The sequence below is a fragment of the Marmota monax genome, unplaced genomic scaffold (assembly GCF_021218885.2).
Source record: "Marmota monax isolate L192 unplaced genomic scaffold, Marmota_monax_Labrador192_F-V1.1 WCK01_AAM20220418_F8-fsc00119, whole genome shotgun sequence".
NCBI classification, from domain to species: Eukaryota; Metazoa; Chordata; class Mammalia; order Rodentia; family Sciuridae; genus Marmota; species Marmota monax.
The window spans coordinates 2,227,269-2,245,718 of record NW_026694771.1 but is presented as its reverse complement, the minus strand read 5'-3'; the positions used below and the strand labels follow the sequence as shown (position 1 = coordinate 2,245,718).

General features: G+C 39.5%; 1 protein-coding gene across 3 annotated transcripts in view; it reads right to left on the bottom strand.

The window, feature by feature from the left end:
• Positions 1–1,692: 1,692 nt before the first annotated feature.
• Lsamp (limbic system associated membrane protein) overlaps positions 1,693–18,450 on the bottom strand; it is a 608,883-nt gene continuing 592,125 nt past the window's right edge. For 2 of the 3 annotated variants that reach the window (XM_058572824.1, XM_046425213.2), the window contains one exon: positions 1,693–9,637. In XM_058572824.1, coding sequence (XP_058428807.1) covers positions 9,540–9,637 — 98 coding nt within the window. In that variant the 3' untranslated portion in view covers positions 1,693–9,539. Of the gene's footprint in view, positions 9,638–15,721; positions 15,755–18,450 lie in introns of all 3 variants that reach the window. The other variant, XM_046425212.2, reaches the window with a different exon arrangement.

The window sequence follows — 18,450 nt, the reverse complement described above, 5'->3', positions numbered from 1 at the left end:
CTAATTCTCTGAAATTTTCCAAGAGATAGCTGTTCCTCTGTTATTCATGTTGGACACCTGATAATTTATGTTTAAGAGCAGACTCGCGGTGTGCCTCTAGGTAGTTTATGACTCAGCATGGTGGCTGGCAGCACTAGAAAGTTGGCCCAAGTGATTAGCAGGTTGGGGCTTTGAATCTCATGATGTCTTCCTAACCTCTGGGCAAAGGAGAGGAGTTAGAGATTATATTCAAGCATGTGGCTGATTCATTCTGTCATGCCTCTGTAAGGTTTCAAAAGGAGCCTTGAACAACAAAACTCAACTTTCCTAGTTAACAATACACTGATGTCACACATTAGAGTGCTAGGAGGGCTTGTGTCCTAACTCCCTGGGGAGAAGACAATGGAAACTTCCCATTTGTAACTCTCCCTGACCTTGCCTGTGAGTTTTTCCCACTGGCTGCTTCTAATGTGTTTTGTTTTTTGCTATACTAGAATTAAAATTCTAAGTATACTACTTTCCTTAGTTCTGTGTCATTCTAGCAAACTCCTGAACCTGCAGGGGTAGTAAGAAACTTTTGAGTTTGTAGTCAGCTGGTCAAAAACCAGGGTTATCTAATCCAGAAATGCAGCTGGTGTCTGAAGTGAGGGAAGTTTTGTTTGATGATTGTGACTTTAACCTTGAGTTTGAGTCGGGTAACCATGTTACAGAAAGGCATTTTCAAATTTTTTAATAAAATTCAAAAGTGGGGAGACTGGGCTCTTCATCTGTCTCTTTGAACCAGAGGGGACAGTTTGCTTTTGAGATGCTTTTCTCCTTATGGAAGCTGAGTATGATTCCTCACCTCCCTCCTCCCCATCATCCCAAATTGAGATCCATTCTCTTAGAGGTGTTTCAGACTTGCTTTGACTTGGAGGAGTAAAACCTCAGATTCTTCAGTCTCTTCTGATATACAATTAGCCAACCTCACCTCTTTCAAACATGGATTGCTTGTTTCTTGTTTTCTCTTGCCATCTCCTAACGGTCCTGTCTAATGCTATAGGGATTCTATGAAGATTCTAGAAACATTATGTGAAGATAGTAGCTCACAGCAAGAGTAGAAAACAAACTGTTTTTTTACAAGTAGAAATAATAGGTGGTTTAGGGAGGTAAATTAATTCCTCCTGCCACTATCGCATAGGAGCTCATTAAAACTAACCCTTAAATTATATTGTTATATTATGTATTGTGAGCATGTACGAATATATAACAACAAATCCCATCAGTATGCATGCACCAATAAAAAAAAGTTGGAAAAAAAAAAGCTAAACCTTAACAATGACTCCTGTAATGGATACTTTAAAGAAAGGGTGTACTCCCTAATGTTTTGTTGTTGCTGGATTTCATATTCCAAGTTCTCGGTCAAATTCTCACTCACAAACTTCTTTAATGTTTTAATGAAGCTTCCCTGTGGTAATTTGTTATAATCTCTTAAGGAAGAGGGAAAAGGGGGAATTCAGAGAATCTCTTTGCTGAGCTGAAGACAATTATTGTAAATAGTGTGTTTACTTCTGGGTAGAAGAAATGTTAGAAAGCCTCCAAGTGATTTTTCAGTATTTTGTTTACCCCTCCCTGACTAGATGCTCACTATCATTTCCTAACTTGCTCATGAAAAACCTTCAAGAAGCAGTGTAGCCAACCCCAAGATCACTGACACAGGCCAATGCAGACACATCTCCTTTTCACGTTTATTTCATTTTGTTTTAAGTTCACAGAAGAGCAGAGCATTCATACGTGTAAAGTAACAGAAGAGAGAAACAGAATTTAAATACATTTAAAAAGAAAAGAAAAAAAAAGCTTTTTTTTAATTTTGATTATTTTAAACACACACTGCGCTTTTTATTTTCCTTCACAGAGCTAGTATCCAGGGAAAAAAATCCACCCAATAAACAAAAATAAAATACCTTGAGCAACAAAAAACCCAAACCAAAAAATGGCCATGTGTTTGTATCATCAAGGGAAGATCAGTTCATGTCTACAGGGCTGAAAAAAGGAATATATTTATATATATATATTTATATGTATATAACACTGTTAATAAGGAGAATTCTAACCAAGGGCAGGATTTTTACACCCTTCAGTAGAGCAGAGAGAAGGAAAGGATGAAGCAGGGTGAGGAGAAGAGGCTGGAGGTATCCTCTGCTTCTCTCCCCCTGCAACCTCCTCCCTTCAGCCTCCTCCCTCCCAGTGAATACTTAGGGAGCAGAACTTGGCCACAACTTGCCAGGAAGAAACCATTCACATTCTCAAGACTTAGGGAAGTGGGTTCATAAAAGACTCCTGATATCCTGGGATCAGTTCCTGAAGCTAGTGGTTCCAAATGTTTTCTTCATTTGCAAGAAGCAGATTTTTACTGTGCCTGGCTTTACATAGAGAGGGCTTATTCAAAGAAGAGTATAGCTGTAGGAGTGGATTCAGGAGCACCACCCAAAAGAGGTAAATGTGACATAACTGTGGAAATGGGGAGTTGTCCTGTGGGCCAAGGGATGGGAGCAGGGGTGGGGGATGGGGGTTATTCCCACTTCAAGAGAGCTTCATGAGTACCTTAAGTCCCGATACATCCTTAGCTACACCAAGTGATGCTAGTGCATCACTTGGAAAATCATGAATAAATCCTGCTCTTCAGTGCCGGGACACTCAAATTCCTTCAGTTCTTTCAGGCATTAAATGAAAAGATCACTTTGGACAGATGCTAAGCTGAGCGTCTAGGATAGTTTGGGATAAGTGAGGCTATGCTCAGTCCACCCCACAACATGGCACAAGAAAATAATTCCTCCTTCACTGCCTCAAAAACCATCCTTCCTGTAAAACCTCTTCTCAGAGAGCTTGACTTTCACATTTGATTTCCGCTTTTACGACAGCTTTTTGTGTCTTCAACCGTGGCCTTTCAAAATGTGTTTATTTTGGTCTTATTTTCAGTTTATCTTCTTTAAACAGCACAGACCTGTACTTTTTAAAAAAACGAGGCCTGTTTGCTCTCCATCCACCTGCCTGATTTCACAGCTTGTAACTCAAGTTCAGGAAACTCATCCCATGAGAAATTCTCTCCCAAAAAAGATGTATTGTCTTGTCTGTTTCTCACAGACCAGCCTATTGAACTTGCCTCAGACCACATGCTTACTGCCATCAGCACAAGCCAAGAGTTTCCAAGGACACACGTTTACTATAATGAGGCGCTTGGCCCAGGATGAAAGAAAACCGATGTTTCCTTTCATATGCACAACTTCCTCATTTGTTACATGCATAATGCCCAATCTGGCTATTTTCCTTCCTATGAAAGGTCATTAGGATATAGTTCAACAGTTAGATTTTATAATATTATAAACAAGGAAACAGCCCTAGCTATTTCAAAGCCCTCAGTTTATTCTGAATATATCACCTCTCTAGATCACTAAGAAGTTTTGGTCAGAAGAGGATTATAGAGTCAGTCCTGAGACCCTGTTCCCTAGAAAGTTTTAGATTTTGAAATGGAGATGCTAGGATGAAGGTTATGAGATCAAACTGGAGATGACAAACAGCAGCTTAGAACGAACGGTTAGGTGAGCACAGCACTGAGTATTAAATTCTTATTCAGGATCCAAGTTTAGAGGCAAAAGGGATTCTAAAGATGTCATTCAAATACCTCACTTTCAGGGTGAGAAGACCAAGATTCAGGAAAGTTAAATGGCTTGCTAGTGTCATACAGCTCTTTTATGACTAGACCTCGGTTTACAGAGCAATTTTCCTGACTCCCAATCCAATACACCTCTACTTTCAAGTTATCACTTATCTTAGGAGGCAGAGAGCACTTTGAGTCTCATGTTAATGTGACCTAAATTTCTTTCAAGAACAGTTCTGGTAGAACATTCATGTGGTTCCTGAAGTCATTTTTTTTTTTTTTTTAGGGATCTGTAATCTACCAATTGTTCAGATTATAGGAAAGGGATATATATATATATATATATATATATATATATATATATATATATTTCTGTTAAACACATCAGGCACATCAGAAAGACTGTAAGAGATAATGCCTGAGAGAGAGACTCCAAAATGAAGTGATTCTGTCCTTTATTTGTAGAATTCAGTATAGATGTGTTGGAACACAAGAGTATTAGATAAAGCAAAGGCAGTTATTTTTTCGAAGATGACTCACCAAGATATTTCTCAAGGATGTCACCTATTTCTTCTACCTAACAATTTATTAGAATTCAGATGACAGAGAAGCTTTCCCAATGCTTTTATTGAGTGGGTAACAGAAACTGGGTAGTATTGTGCTCACCAAGGTATGGCTGACTTCCTTGGATTTGGGGTGAGGGAGAAATAACCAGATGCCTGAGAGCTGATGAAATAGGCCCAGGAGCCCTCAAACACTCTCTTACTCTTTACTCCCTTGCTGGAGGATCCCGTGAGAAAATGATGGTGACAGCTGGGAGAATCTGCACTTACGTCTTGAAGGAACAAGAAGGTAACCCGTAACTGTGACTGCATCATCATGGAAACCTGTAGGTGCCCCTGTCCTCTATTTCCTTTGGCTGAGACAACCTTGCGTTTGGGCATTCTGTTCCTACTTCTTCCCATTTTGACCTGTGACTTGCTTTGGTTTTACTTTATTTGATTTTTTTTTCCTTTAACATTTATGGGTTTAGCTGAACTTGGCCTCTGCATGAAAAATGAAGTTTACATCGTTTGTATTATGTACATAAACTAGTGATTTACATTGATTTACACATGATTGGTCCCTAATTTATTAATCAGCACACAGTATGTAAATGCGCTGAAAAGAAATCAAGATTTTAAAATACGTTTCCCACAATATCCATAAACATTCGCTGGTGTAAATGTTAAACCTAAACCTAATGTTAACACCAGCTTCCTTGCCAAGAGGAAAGTGATGTACTTTGCTGGGTGAAAACAAATTCTTTTTTGAATTTCAGTTGGCGACATTTGAACAGCATAGCTAAATGCAAATGAGAATAGTTTACTTCTCCTCCACTAGTATGCACATAAATGTAAACTCCATTTTGCATTTAGTGAGATGTTTATGGATAGGGTGCCAACCATGATGGAAAATTTACATTACTGGGGCAATTGGTCTTTGGAGGAGAAATATTTTAAATACTGAAGAAAGAATGGGGTTTCCTAAACTAGATTTGTGCTTCTTAACTCAGGGTCTTATCTCACTATTTTTGTGGTCTGCTTATTTGTCTTAAAATGTTTAATAGTTTTTAGGCCAGATACAGCATTACACTCGCTGTAGAAATTGATACTTACTGGGGACCAAGACTAAATCCAGGCTAAAAGCTTACAAAGATGAAGAAAAAAATGAGGACATGGTTATTCCCATAGTATTTGATCTGTCAGCAAACAATTTAAAAGTGGGAAAAAAATGGGTCTCCATGCCTTTCCTTATGAAACATAGCTCTTTTTTTCTTTAAATAAACCAAATTCTGCACTTTCTTCTTTTAAGTTTAAGCTGTTATTCTAAATTTTTCTTATAATACATACATTATTGTAAATATAGCATCTGTAAAGATAAGATTAAAAAAATACATACACACATATATTATTTTTCCACAAATAATTCAAAGCCTGCAAAGAACAAAATGAGGAATTCAGGGAGACGAACCCAGAGAAATGGTGGAGCCCTAATCAGTTCAGGATTGTGCCTGCAACTCTAGATAAGAAGGTTAACAACTTGGTGGGTAACAACTCAAATCATTTTATGCTGAGGAGTTTTGTCTTTATGTGCAAAGGAGGTAAGTCCATTTTTGGAGGGGAAACAGATTTTTATTTCTGCCCTCCAAGAACATGAAAATCACGAGTACTTTTACAAGGTCTCTATAAATAGCCCCAGTTGTCTGATCACATAATAATAATAATAATAATTGTTATTATTATTATTATTATTATTATTATTTTTAAAAAGCCCATAGCAAGGGAGAGTTCAAGTTCAAGAATTCTTCTGGAAAAGGCCGATAGAACAATCCTTCCCAACAGAAAACACATCCACTTTTCCATATGCCTTAGTTCTTTTAGGACAGAGGGATTTTATATCTTAAACAAACAAAACCAAAAAAGTCCTCCAATAAAGCAAGGCCTCTTGATGAAGAATTGAACAGAGAGTCTAATTACAATTCTGCAGTTGTGAAACCTAGGCTAGTTCTCATCCTTCAAGAAGTCCCTGGGTCAAGGTAATTTCCACATCACTGAAAGTTGGGGCTAAGGATCTTATTTTGTGAATGGTAGAGTTTCACTTTGTATGAAAAGCATGCAAAATGTATTAGCCATTAACATTATTAGATGCTTTCCACTTCTCTCAATATGGTATTTCCAAATAATTGGTGTTTTTCAGTGCTTTGATTATCAAAGGACAAGATGCTGGGGGTTGAGGGAGGAAGTTATGGCAATATGATGAACTCAATTCCAAGAAATCTTGTGTTGAGACTTTCTCCAATCTATCTTTCCCTCCATTCCCCAAGTTACTTAGAGACATTGTTAAACTTATGAGATTTCTAGGGCCAATGATGAAAGAGGAGCAAGTAGCAAAGTTTTGCAAATCCCAGATCCTGCTAGATATAGGCAAATACCATATTTTGAAAATGTATGTTTAATTTATGGTCCACCATGTTAAAAACCAAGAGAGCAATGGCCAAGACATTTCTTCCAATGGACATGCTCCTTCCACTAACCTGGTCCTTATGATAAGGTAGAAACAGTAAAAAGGCCTGCTGGGCATTAAAGCTTGTAATATGCCACAGGCTCTGTTCCTGAAACTGATAATGAATGGTACTGAAATCAATTCCTGCTCTTTTTCTCTTCCTGTATCTTTCAATCACCATGTGCTCTCTTGGTTTCTACTTAAGGGTATGACAGCTTCTTCAACCATCAAAGGTAATAACCTTTGTTCCTGTACAAAGAAGACCAAACTGTTAGAGAAATCCCTGATTGTCAATAAATTGATGCTGCATAGGAGTATGGCTCGCTTTCCCTGTATTTGACTAGCTGCCTTCTTGGATAAGAATTTCTGTCCTATCTCACGATCTGCCATAAGTACTCTTACTGCCATGTCCAATTTGTCCTCTGTTTTCAATTCTAAACAGCAAAATCCTAAAAGAAGAATGTGATATGCATCCAAAACAAACCATAGAACCACCTAGAAGAGATTTTTAAATATTCTCAGATCTGTCCCTCCCTCCCTTCTTTTCTTCCTTCCTTCTCTCTCCCTACTTCTCTCTTTCTTTCCTTCCTTCCTCTTTCTGCTAATGAAGTTTTTCATTTAATATCATGTCTCAGCTATTATCAAGATTTGAAAACTTGATGAGCTGCCACATTTGTTCTGTGGGATTGCTTTCAATAATGACCTCAACAATAATCCTCTTCCCCGTCATGAGCTGACCATTTCCAGTGCATCCTATAGTCTAACAGAACAGCAGTTGGTTTCATGTAGACAAAGAAGTCTATATGCAGAGTGCCAGCTCTCCCTGTAAGACCTATGGTGATGCGGTAATGCCAAGCTTTGTGGTATTCAGACACTTTCTGCCTAAATTAATTACAAGTTGCTCAGATCTTCTGGTGAAGAAATGAGCTCTTATTTCAGTGTGAATATCCAGATGATTCTCAGAGACATAAATTTAAATAGAGCAGGAAAGGTGAATATAATGCAATTTCTAGTGGTCTGGTCTAGGATAATGATGAATCATCAAGAAGAGTGGTGCTACAGCCAGGCACAGTGGCACACACCTGTAATCCCAGCGGCTTGGGACGCTGATGCAGGAGGATTGGGGGTTCAAAGCCAGCCTCAGCAACTCAGTGAGACCCTGTCTCTAAATAAAATATAATAAAAGGGCTGGGGATGTGGCTCAGGGTTAAGTGCCTCTGGGTTCAATCCTTGGTACCAAAAAAAAAAAAAAAAGTGTGGTCCTACAGATATCAGTGGAACAGCAGCAGGGGGATGACATGCATGGCTAAATCAAGAGTTAGCCAAGAACATCAGAACAAAAATCTGCAAAGGATCTTAAGGAATGAATTCCCTTTTGGTATAGCCAATGTTTTTTCTTAATGCTCTGACAGTATCTTCAGAACATGGGATGGGATTTGGGCATCTGTCTACTTTGCCTGTCTTGCTCACTCTCACTGTATTGATCTGAAAGAGGAAACAATCTCTGCTCAGGGGGATCCATGGGGCAAATTCATGTTATTTGAAGGTTAGGGAGGAGGCAAAACAGGATTGCTTAGGATCTCCATGTGGCTCATCATTCTCCAGATGGGAGATAACACTTTCTGTTTCTGGGGATTTGTTCAATATATGTTGATCAGCCCTGCAGCAGAGCAGGGCTCAGCCTGTTAAACACCGGAAAACATATGAATCCCTCAAACTCATGAAATAAGAGTGAAATCAGAAACCTTCTCTCCTAGGCCATTTCATCCCCATCACTAATTTTTTTTCCCCACTGTTTGCTCACCCCATCAATGGTAGGCACTTTCATTTACAGTGATATTCTGAGTGACTCCTGACTAGATTCTGATGATGGGATTGGGAGGAATATGGGGTCCTGCCCTTGGAAGGGGCACAACTTGGTTTGAATACACACTGATGTCATGTGACAGGCGTGGACAGGGGAGGCCTCTGCTCCTTGCCTCCCTCCCTGCCATCTCCCCCAGCAACTGGTTACAGCCGCATCTCACAATTACAATGCAGGACAGTATCTACAGCACGATGAGTCTATGTACACATGGACCATTCCCTTGGCATGCTTTAGAGAGAGACACACACACGCTCACACACATGTACACCCACGTGAGAGGGAGAGACTTGAGCACACGCACACAGTGGAGAAAATTAAAATGGCACTTCCTAGCATTTGCGGCGTGATTGGTGCTCAGGGGGCGGTTGGAGGGGGTGAAGAGAGTTGGGGTGGGTGGGCAAAAAGGGACTATTTGGAATGAGCGTGGGAGATAGAACACTCTGGAGGGAGAGGGGATGATCTCAAAAGTTGGAGAGATAGCAGAGGCAAGAGAGTCCGATAAAAGGCTGAACATAAGACTCTATGGAGAGTCTGAAATGGCTACAGGTCAGCTTGAATGGAAAACACAATAGAAAGTTATGGAAGTATAACACCAAAGGCAAGACCTTATTTTTTTCCCCACAGATGACGAAAGATGAAGGAAGGAAGGATAAGTGTGCGTGGGGGAGTCAGTCTCCATCTGGTACTTCTTTACTTGTCCTGTTTTTACAACATCTGGATGTCCTTAGCACGGCATTCATTTCCTTAGTAGATATACACACATCCTGATAGAGCTTTTCCCACCCTGATCATACCAAATTTTTATTGATGGACTTTAAAATTGTTTCCAATGTTGTATTTTCGTCTTCATTTTCATATTTCCCCCCTTCATTTATAAACACACAAAGTTGTGAAATAAACAGTCTCCCCCCATCGCGCGCTCTCTCTCTCTCTCTCTCTCCCACTCTCTCTCTATATCCTGTGTGACGCATTTTTGTGTGTTTTTTAAATTATTTTTAAATTTTTATTCTATTAACATTTGCTGAGAAGGCAGAGCAGAGATGCTGCCAGCAGCCACAGTGGTACGGCCAGACTGATGGATCCATTTATTCCTCTCACCGACCCAGGTCCTGCAGAACAATAAAAGGAGAGAGAGAAAAGAGAAGTTACATCCTGACCAATCCAGGTCACAGCTGACTGCTGATGTTGTCGGAGGTGAGGCCTAGCCAGGACTGAGGCCACAACGTCAGTGCTCTTACATGCAGCCCAGGAAGGGCTGAAAACCTTTCCTATATCCTTGTCCTCCTTGAGGTCCAAGTAAGTTAAGAGGTATCATTTGTTGAATTGCCTCTACATACAAAGTGCTCTTGCTGAAGCAGTCCTTAAGCTGGCTGTCACTGCTGTCTGGCGGTGCTACAGGCTCTTGTTCACCCAGCCTCCTCCTGCATGCTCTGCCCCAGGTGATGCATTGGCGAAGGTACTTCACCAGCTCGTGTGGGCTGTTCCTGTCAATTTTTCACAGCATCAATAAAACCTGGAGCTGCCCCCTGACTCCCTTGTTCCTTGGGGGAGAAGCACTAATTATTTGTCAGTTGGGAGGGGCATTGTAACCAAGAAACTTTATGGATGGGTGGCATCTTATCAAGGCAGAAACACTGTATAGTCTTACGAGGAAGCAGGGATCATCTTGCCCAGATTCTTCACTGATCTTTTAAAAATCAAAACCTACAAACAACCCACCCAAACCTGGGGGGTTTAGAAGCAGGTTCAAACCTGGAGCAGAACTGATTTGAACTCACCCAGGATTGAGCCTGGCATGGCAGCTGTATTCCCTGCTGCCACCCGAGTGTAACTGGGGATGTGACTGTGGGTCTGAGAGGGAAAGCGGGAGGAAAGGAAGGAGGAGAAGGGGTTTGTGTTATGGTGGCAAGAATAGGATTGGGGCAGAATTTGTGGGTTCAACTCAGGAGTGTGTCTCCTAAGCTTTGTGTGTCCATCTTCTCCTTTTGTGTTGTTCTGTTCATATTCCAATAAAGGAAATAAAAACACTTTCACTGCAGAGACTGGCTTTAAAAGCCACATAGCTCCACAATGATATTCAAAAAAGAAACTGGTAGGACTGTAATTTGAAGTTTTTAGAATACATATGCAGATCAATGTGTGTGGTAATGTGTGTAAATCTGTGATTTGCAAGTGCAATGGAAGCATCTTCTGGTATGTGAATTTCCCCAAACTGTTTACAAACATACCAGATTGAAGGTAGGCTAACAGGAAAATGCTGAATTCAAGAATGGCCTCCTAATCTATGTTTTATGCAAATAATAAAAGCAATAGCAATAAAACAAACCCAGCAAATGATTATGCAGCACTCACTACAAGGTATTGTTATAAATTCTTAATAAATAAAAGCACACAGCTGTGCTATGGGATGGGCATTAGAATAAAACACACTTTCCAGTGAAATAATGGAGGCAGAGAGAGATTAAGTCCATGGTAAAAGTTGATACCACTTGTCAGCAGAGAAGCTGAGGTTTCTAACCTGCATCTGGTTCCGAGGTATTGCCTGACACCAGGACACTGTGTGGCTCAATGGCCATGTACTCTGGTGAGTCTCTGTCAAACATTTGAGAAATGAAACTTGGGCTTGATTAAAATGACAGCCAGCACAAACAGAAACTAAAGGGGGAACATCCATTATTTTTGCAAAAAATGATTTTGAAAGAATATTTTTGGTTAAAATGCCTTCTTGAAAATATTGACAATATTATTTAATTTAAAAATATGAACATGTACAAATTTGGAACAGCATAAGTACTATGTAAAATGAGCTTATCACATATAAAGCTATGAAGGCACAATATAAACAAATTAATCAACCAACTAATTGTCTGATTTTCTGATTAGCTGTGGGATCATATTATCAAAAGGTCTATTTCAGGTTCAAGATTATATATGCTGCATAAGGCACCTGATTAGCATTTGTGGACTAGTGCTGGAGTCCAGGTGTCCTGAGGCTCAGCTCATTGTCCTTCCCTATCCACCTTCTCCATGTCTTCCCCCCTACACCTGATGGACTTTGAGAACCTTCAAACTCTCTTCAAGAAAACTCCCCAGTCTCCTGGCCTGGCAGCAATGTTTTAAACCCTCTGCATACACAGGGCGAGATGAGATTATTGGCACATTTGTTTGCAGTATTGCATCCGTGAGGCTTTCAAAACAGAAAAAAAAAAAAAACACAAACAAACAAAAAAAAAACTACACACACATTAAGGTCCTACAGAGTAAAGCAAAAGCAATTTCTGTTTTGCCTCAGGGATAGTGTGAAAAGGGTTTTCAGAAAAAGTCCAATTTTGCTTATTTCCATAATCTAATTTGTAGCATTAAGTCAGGCTCAATTGTTTTCCTGACATCTGGGAACTGAATGGTATCTGGGGAAAGCTAACAAGACTAGTCTTATCATTTTATTCAAATGGGAGTAAATATTTAAGAAAGCAAAAATTACAGAGTGGGAGACCGAGGTAGGAGCATCGAAAGTTTGAGGCCAGCCTCAGCAAATTTAGCAAGACTCTCAGCAAGTTATCAATCTGAATAAGCATGCTCAAACGTAACATTCTTACTAATGAATGTATATATACATATATGTACATCTATATATATACACACAGAGAAATATCTACATTATAGTTATATATACACTTATATTATTGGTCTTTTAGTACATATAATACATAATTACTTGTTACCTTCATATTTTATTCTGTATTATAATAGGAAATTCCAATGTGATTATGTTAATAATCTTTCATTTTATCCTTCATAATGTCATTATATATTTGAAATGCACCGTGTGAATTTGTTTAAAGTATCTTCATTTCTATCAATTATTATTCATTAAGTGCCTTCATATAGCTATTTGATGGCTTATGTGACTTGCTCTTGTGATAATTGATTTTGAGAGTAAACAGACTTGAGAAATACCAGGGTAAGCGCGTGATAGTTGGGGAATCATCACAAGTGCGTATGCAATTATGGATATATATGACTGCATAGGAGACTACTTCAGTTAATGGCTATTTCAGGGAAGAATAATCAGCAAAATCATTAATTATGTTTTAGTTCATAGTTACAAAATTTCTGCTTATTTGTGGAAATGCAAATGATAAATCTTATTTCCCATGCCAGATGGCCAAGCTCAGCAAGTGCTTTCATATACTGACAGATATAATGAAAGCAAGAGTCTGCAAACATAAATTAGCCTTAAGAATAGATGGGCAAATAGAACCACAATATAAAAACTTGCTACATGTTTTTCACATAACAGACAAATATCATGTCTTGATAGTTAACCACATTGTACATATGTGTTATATGTTTGCATGTACACGAAATGTGTGGTTTCTGATAAATATTCATTACATGGTAGCATTATTATTATTATTGACACAGATGTTCAAGCTACAAAAATGAATAAAATACCAACCTGAATTAAAGGTATTGTTTTGTGAATGGGGTCAAGGCTTTAATGTTTGATCATCAGGGCCACAATGCAGCTGCAGCAACACTGTAAGCCATGAGTCAACACACCAGGTCAAGATTCTCAACCTGGTAAGGTAAGTGAGACTGTGCCAAGATGAATACTGGATTGTGCTTTGCCACATCAATGCTTAAAAAAGGGCAAAATTTGTAATTCAGGGCAAGATTGATAAAACATCCAGAAATTGAGGGTTATGAGAATTTTTTTTTTTGACCAGTCTCTACACTACAAATCTGATGTAGGATACTCAGTCAATTCATTTGTCTTTCAGCAAAATCTCAAAGAAAGGACAGGTGGTTTTTCACCACCTGTTTTGTAGTGTGTGTGCTTGCAGATACTTTGTAATTCAAATTGGACCAACAGTTTTTTGTTGCTTCTTCTGAGTCCTTAGGGCCCATTTCCTGGATTTAGGACTAGATTTATTCAAAGTGGTCTTCAACATGCCATCAATGATCCTTGGGAATTCTTTTCAGCCATGAAGGAGTCAGAATTAGGCATATTTTATTCCTACACACACATACGCACACACGCACACACACGTGTGTGTGTGTGTGTGTGTGTATATATATATATATATATATATGTATATATATGTATATATATATATATATATATTTTTTTTTTAAAGAAGCCATACAAGAAGAAAAAATGTTTGAGGAATTTAAGTTTGAATTCTTTTTAGAACTGTTAAGGGCTGATGAAGTGACTGAAAATAAAATAAAAGTATAAACAACTTATAAAACAATTGTTAAACGAAGGAGAGCAATAATCTACAGAATCTCCCAAGTATGGATCTTTGATATTATCTAGGTGTGCAAATTAAGGCACGCTGGGGTCCTGGGAAGCCATGTCGATAGGGAAGAATGAGAAGACGGACTTTGGCGCCACCTGCTGTCCATTTTCTGCCAGTACCACTTCACCTGGGTGATTGAATTTTGGATTAAAGTCTATAATCACCAGGGTGGAGCAAATTAGAGGAAGGAAAATACTGATTTTCTCTTTGAGCCCTGGGTTTTAGGATTAAATATGGGCCATTCATGCACTTTCTCCACCCTCTATAAAGTGAGATTTTGGTGGACTGAACTAGTCTCATAGTAAATCTGGAATCATAACATCTTTCCCATCAAAATGGCATCATATATATGGCACACCCAGTTTAAAAACTTTCAGGTCCTACTTTTGGTGACATTGGAAGTTTATCTTTTTTTTTTTTGTCATACTAGGGATTGAACTCAGAGGCATTCAACCACTGAGCCACATCCCCAGCCCTATTTTGTATTTTATCTAGATACAGGGTCTCACTGAGTTGCTTAGCCCCTCACTTTTGCTGAGGATGACCTTGAACTCCCAATCCTCCTGCCTCAGCCTCCAAAGCTGCTGGGATTACAGGCATGTGCCACCACCCCTGGCTGGCAGTTTATCTTGATGATCTTTGAAATTAAGAGAAAAATACTATGCCTATGTCATCATCCACATCAAAGCCCTAAGGTATCACATAACAGCACTAGGCAAGTTAGATTCAAATGTAAATGGTAATTTGGTAATCATAGCACTGGGGAGAGAAGAGCAGAAGAAGACAATTTTTTGTCTTTTTGCCTCAGATAATGCTCTTCCCAAGTATATATTCCTGGCTGCCTCTTTCCTGCTGCCTTCTGTGAGAACAGGCTAGAACTGGCCATAAACAAGGTGCTGGACCTTTTGTGGGAGTAAGCACCACAGTCCTTATAATCTCTGTGGCTTCTGGAGGCTGGGAAGGCCTGGAGCCCACAAAAATGATTTCTCACTATTGTAAGTGATCTTGGTTGTCTCATTCCTTTTTGAGATTCAGAGAGGAGGACACCTTCCTATGAGACAATTACCAATCAAGTGTGTGACCACAGGACTCGAGGAGTGTGGTGCCCGGCCACATATGTGCCTCTGTGGCTCTGGTCTGGGGTTACAAACTTTTGGGGATTATCCATTGTGCAGGGGGCACTGAAGACATAGTAATTGTTTGCATTTTGGATCAATTTATGCAGCTTTGATCTGCTTGCCCTGTCCTTGTAGAGATGAGTATGTGCATGATATGTCACATGGCTGGTGGCCATGGGACAGTAGGAGGGCATCACAAGGCTTTCCTGGGAGGACCCACTAGCCCAGGTGTACTGCAGCATCATGAGGCTTTATAAAGACCTGGGAAAATGATGAGAGAGGAGGAAATATTCACCGCTCACGTGTTTCATTTTAAGAGATATCTGGATATCTACTTGATATCTAGATGTTATATTTAGCAACATATTTACTTGAATATCTGACAGACAGGTGACTGTAAAATAGACTTTGGGTGTCTTCTAAGAGCACTTGTCATTAAGCAGCTACTATTAAAAAAAATCAGCTCTGCAAGAGCTAACCATGGACAGTAAGGGACAAGGGGAGAGCAGGGTATAGAATAACTAGCTGGGTTTCAGGTATTTAAAAGTGAATGAGTATCAAAAGCAATACAGGGGTTATGGGTTGGACCAGGGAATTTTTGTAAAGAAGAAAACTTACTACTTGGAAAAACAAATAGTGCTAAATGTGCTATGGAAATTATTATTGCAAATTACTGAAGTGAAATAAACTCAAGTATATAAGACCACAATATATTCCTGTGAAATCTTAATTTTAACATTTAGAAGGTAATTTGAAATAAAAACCATACCTTTTTGCTTGAAGTGCACGGTGGTGCCAATTTCTAAAAAAGAAACATTTTAGCAAAACAAAACCAAAAAGTTTTATCAATTGAAATGAACGTAATGGTAGTCTCGTACTCTCCACTGAAAGGAGAATGAGAGAAGACAGAAGGAACACTTTAGTGGAAACAGAGATTGGTAGAAATTGAATAAAAGGCAAATAGAGACTGCTATGTTAAAACAAATGTTGTGCAGTTGGACGTAGCAAAAGTGGTTTGCCAATATGTATTCTTGATGCTACATGTTGTGCAGGTAGACAAATGTGAGGACCCTGGAGTATGGAATGTAAAAGTACCCTTGACTGCAATTTAATGCAACCATAGACTGTCTGGTCCCCAGCCTCATCCTACCATTTTGCTCTCGGTTCATGCCACTCAAGTCGATTGGCCTCTTGCTCTTTTAACAGGAAAGTCTATTCCAACCTTGAACCCTTTGCACTCATTGTTTTTTCTGCCTGAAATGCTTTTTCCTCAGGTCTCACAGTCACTTCATTTAGATTTCTGCTGAAATCTCATCAACTAGGGAGGGATTTTCCCATCACTTTTTCAAAACTTGTATCCTCTGTTATTTCTCTATTTCTTCAAGGTGCTTGACTCATCTAAGGACAGTGATCTCTACCTGGCATCACATTCCACATTTCCTTCTCTGCTGGTTTATGGTATGTCTCCTCTGTTAGGATACATGCTCCCCGAGGGCAGCACAGTGTATGTCTTGTTAGCCACTGAATCCATAATGCTTAGACTAGACCCTGGTGTGCAGTAGGTTTCAATAAATATTTGTAGCATGTGTCAATAAATGTCAGGGTTAAATCAGATCATATGGATAAAATATTTGGATTCCCTTTTAAGTATCTTTATCAAATAACCCCAAATAATCTTGCATCATTAGAAATAAATATGTAACATTTCCTTATCCCTTTGAATCTGAGGACCGACTCAATGATTAGTTAACTATAGTAGCCCAAACTGGCTGTAGGGCCCAGACATTGTTCTCTGTGAACCTCAGGAGATAGCCCTGTACAACCGAGTAACATGATTTCACTAAAGATGAAAAGTGATGGGCTCTTCAGCCAGAGAAAGATGTTTTAATTGGACATCTGGTCACCCTACAGTGCTGCTTGAAATTTGTTCAAGCTTTCTTGTGGCTTCAAGGGTAAAGATCAAAATCCTTATCATGGCTCCTATGGCTCTCCCTAGCACCCCTGTCTTCCAGCCTCATCCACATCTATCATTTTTCCAACTCTCTCCTGTGTTCTCTCTGGCACGATATTTTCTCTGCCATCGGGCTTATGGCCCAGTGATATCTCCACTAGTAATCTCACGCCTCCTTCAGAACTGGGTTCTCACTTCCACAGGGAAATCTTCCCTGACCTCCCTGATAAAACTTTATTATAAGTTCTGCTTCCTATCATAGTATGCACTTCACTTAACTTCAAATGTGCTTGTCTAATGCTTTGATTAATGTCTGTCTTCCCCACTGGACATTGAGTCCCTGGAGGCAGGGGCTGTGTCTGCTATTGTGGGCTGTTGTAATCAAGCCAGTGCATGATGGACACTCTGAATGCACAGTGGTCCAAAAACAGAAGATCTAGAATCCCTGAAGCATGAGAAGAACAAATATATGCCAAACATCCTTCTAACCTAAAAACATGGGAATCTGAGGAGCTAAATTATTTATACTGATTTAGCACTGAGAGACCAGGTCTGTAAAGACTCCAAGGTTCAGTGCAACCTATGAATCCGCTTCCTCATACATTTTTCATCTGTCCATCAAAAGTAGGTCACAGAAGTATAATATTTTCTGGCATTCTTATGATAACTATAAAGAACAGAAAGATTGTCCTAGTGTCTCAAGTCTGAAAGTGTTTGGCTACAGTGTAGCATTAGCAAAACTAGTGCCAGTCAGACTCACAGTTCCTAAGAGCTGGTGGTGTCTGCAGGTAAGGACAGTTTCCCTAAACTGACCAGATGTGGAAGAGGATGTTTTTCTGTATTGTGATTACTGGTGGAGCTTTGAGGATGTTCAAATATGTTAGCACCTGCTTTTCTGTCCTTGAACTATGCTACTTGAAGATATTCCAGTTGACAGATGCAACACAAGGCAAGTTCATACAGGACTGAGTAAAGAATTGTCCTTCCCTGGCAGAAGCCAGCAATGGTTGCCATAAGTACCCTGAAATGGGAAGCCAGGATCTCTCAATATATAGAATACTGATGTCTGATATTGACAGCCTTCTCTGTAGGTCTCATCATCCAACCACAAACGTTTCAACTGTATTTCAAACATACTCCCACTAATTTTCTTTCTTCATACCTTTTTGACACCTTTACTTTGAAATTAACATATTTCCTTCAAAATTGTTGGAAAGGCACAGCTGAGAATGTGCTCATGTTAGTATGAAGAAATTGAGGCCCAGATCACACAGATAGCAAAAGGCAGAACTGGGACTGAAATTCACTATTCCCAGTTCTCTAACTAGAACCTAGTACATTTTTCTCTCATACCCTCTGGCATTTTTTTGTATAAAAGCGAGGCCTCAGCTGGGAGTGGTGTTACAAGCCTGTAATCCCAGCATCTCCGGAGGCTGAGGCAGGAGGATCCTGAGTTCAAAGCCAGCCTCAGCAAAAAGCCAGGCGCTAAGCAACTCAGTGAGACTCTGTCTCTAAATAAAATACAAAACAGGGCCATGGATGTGGTT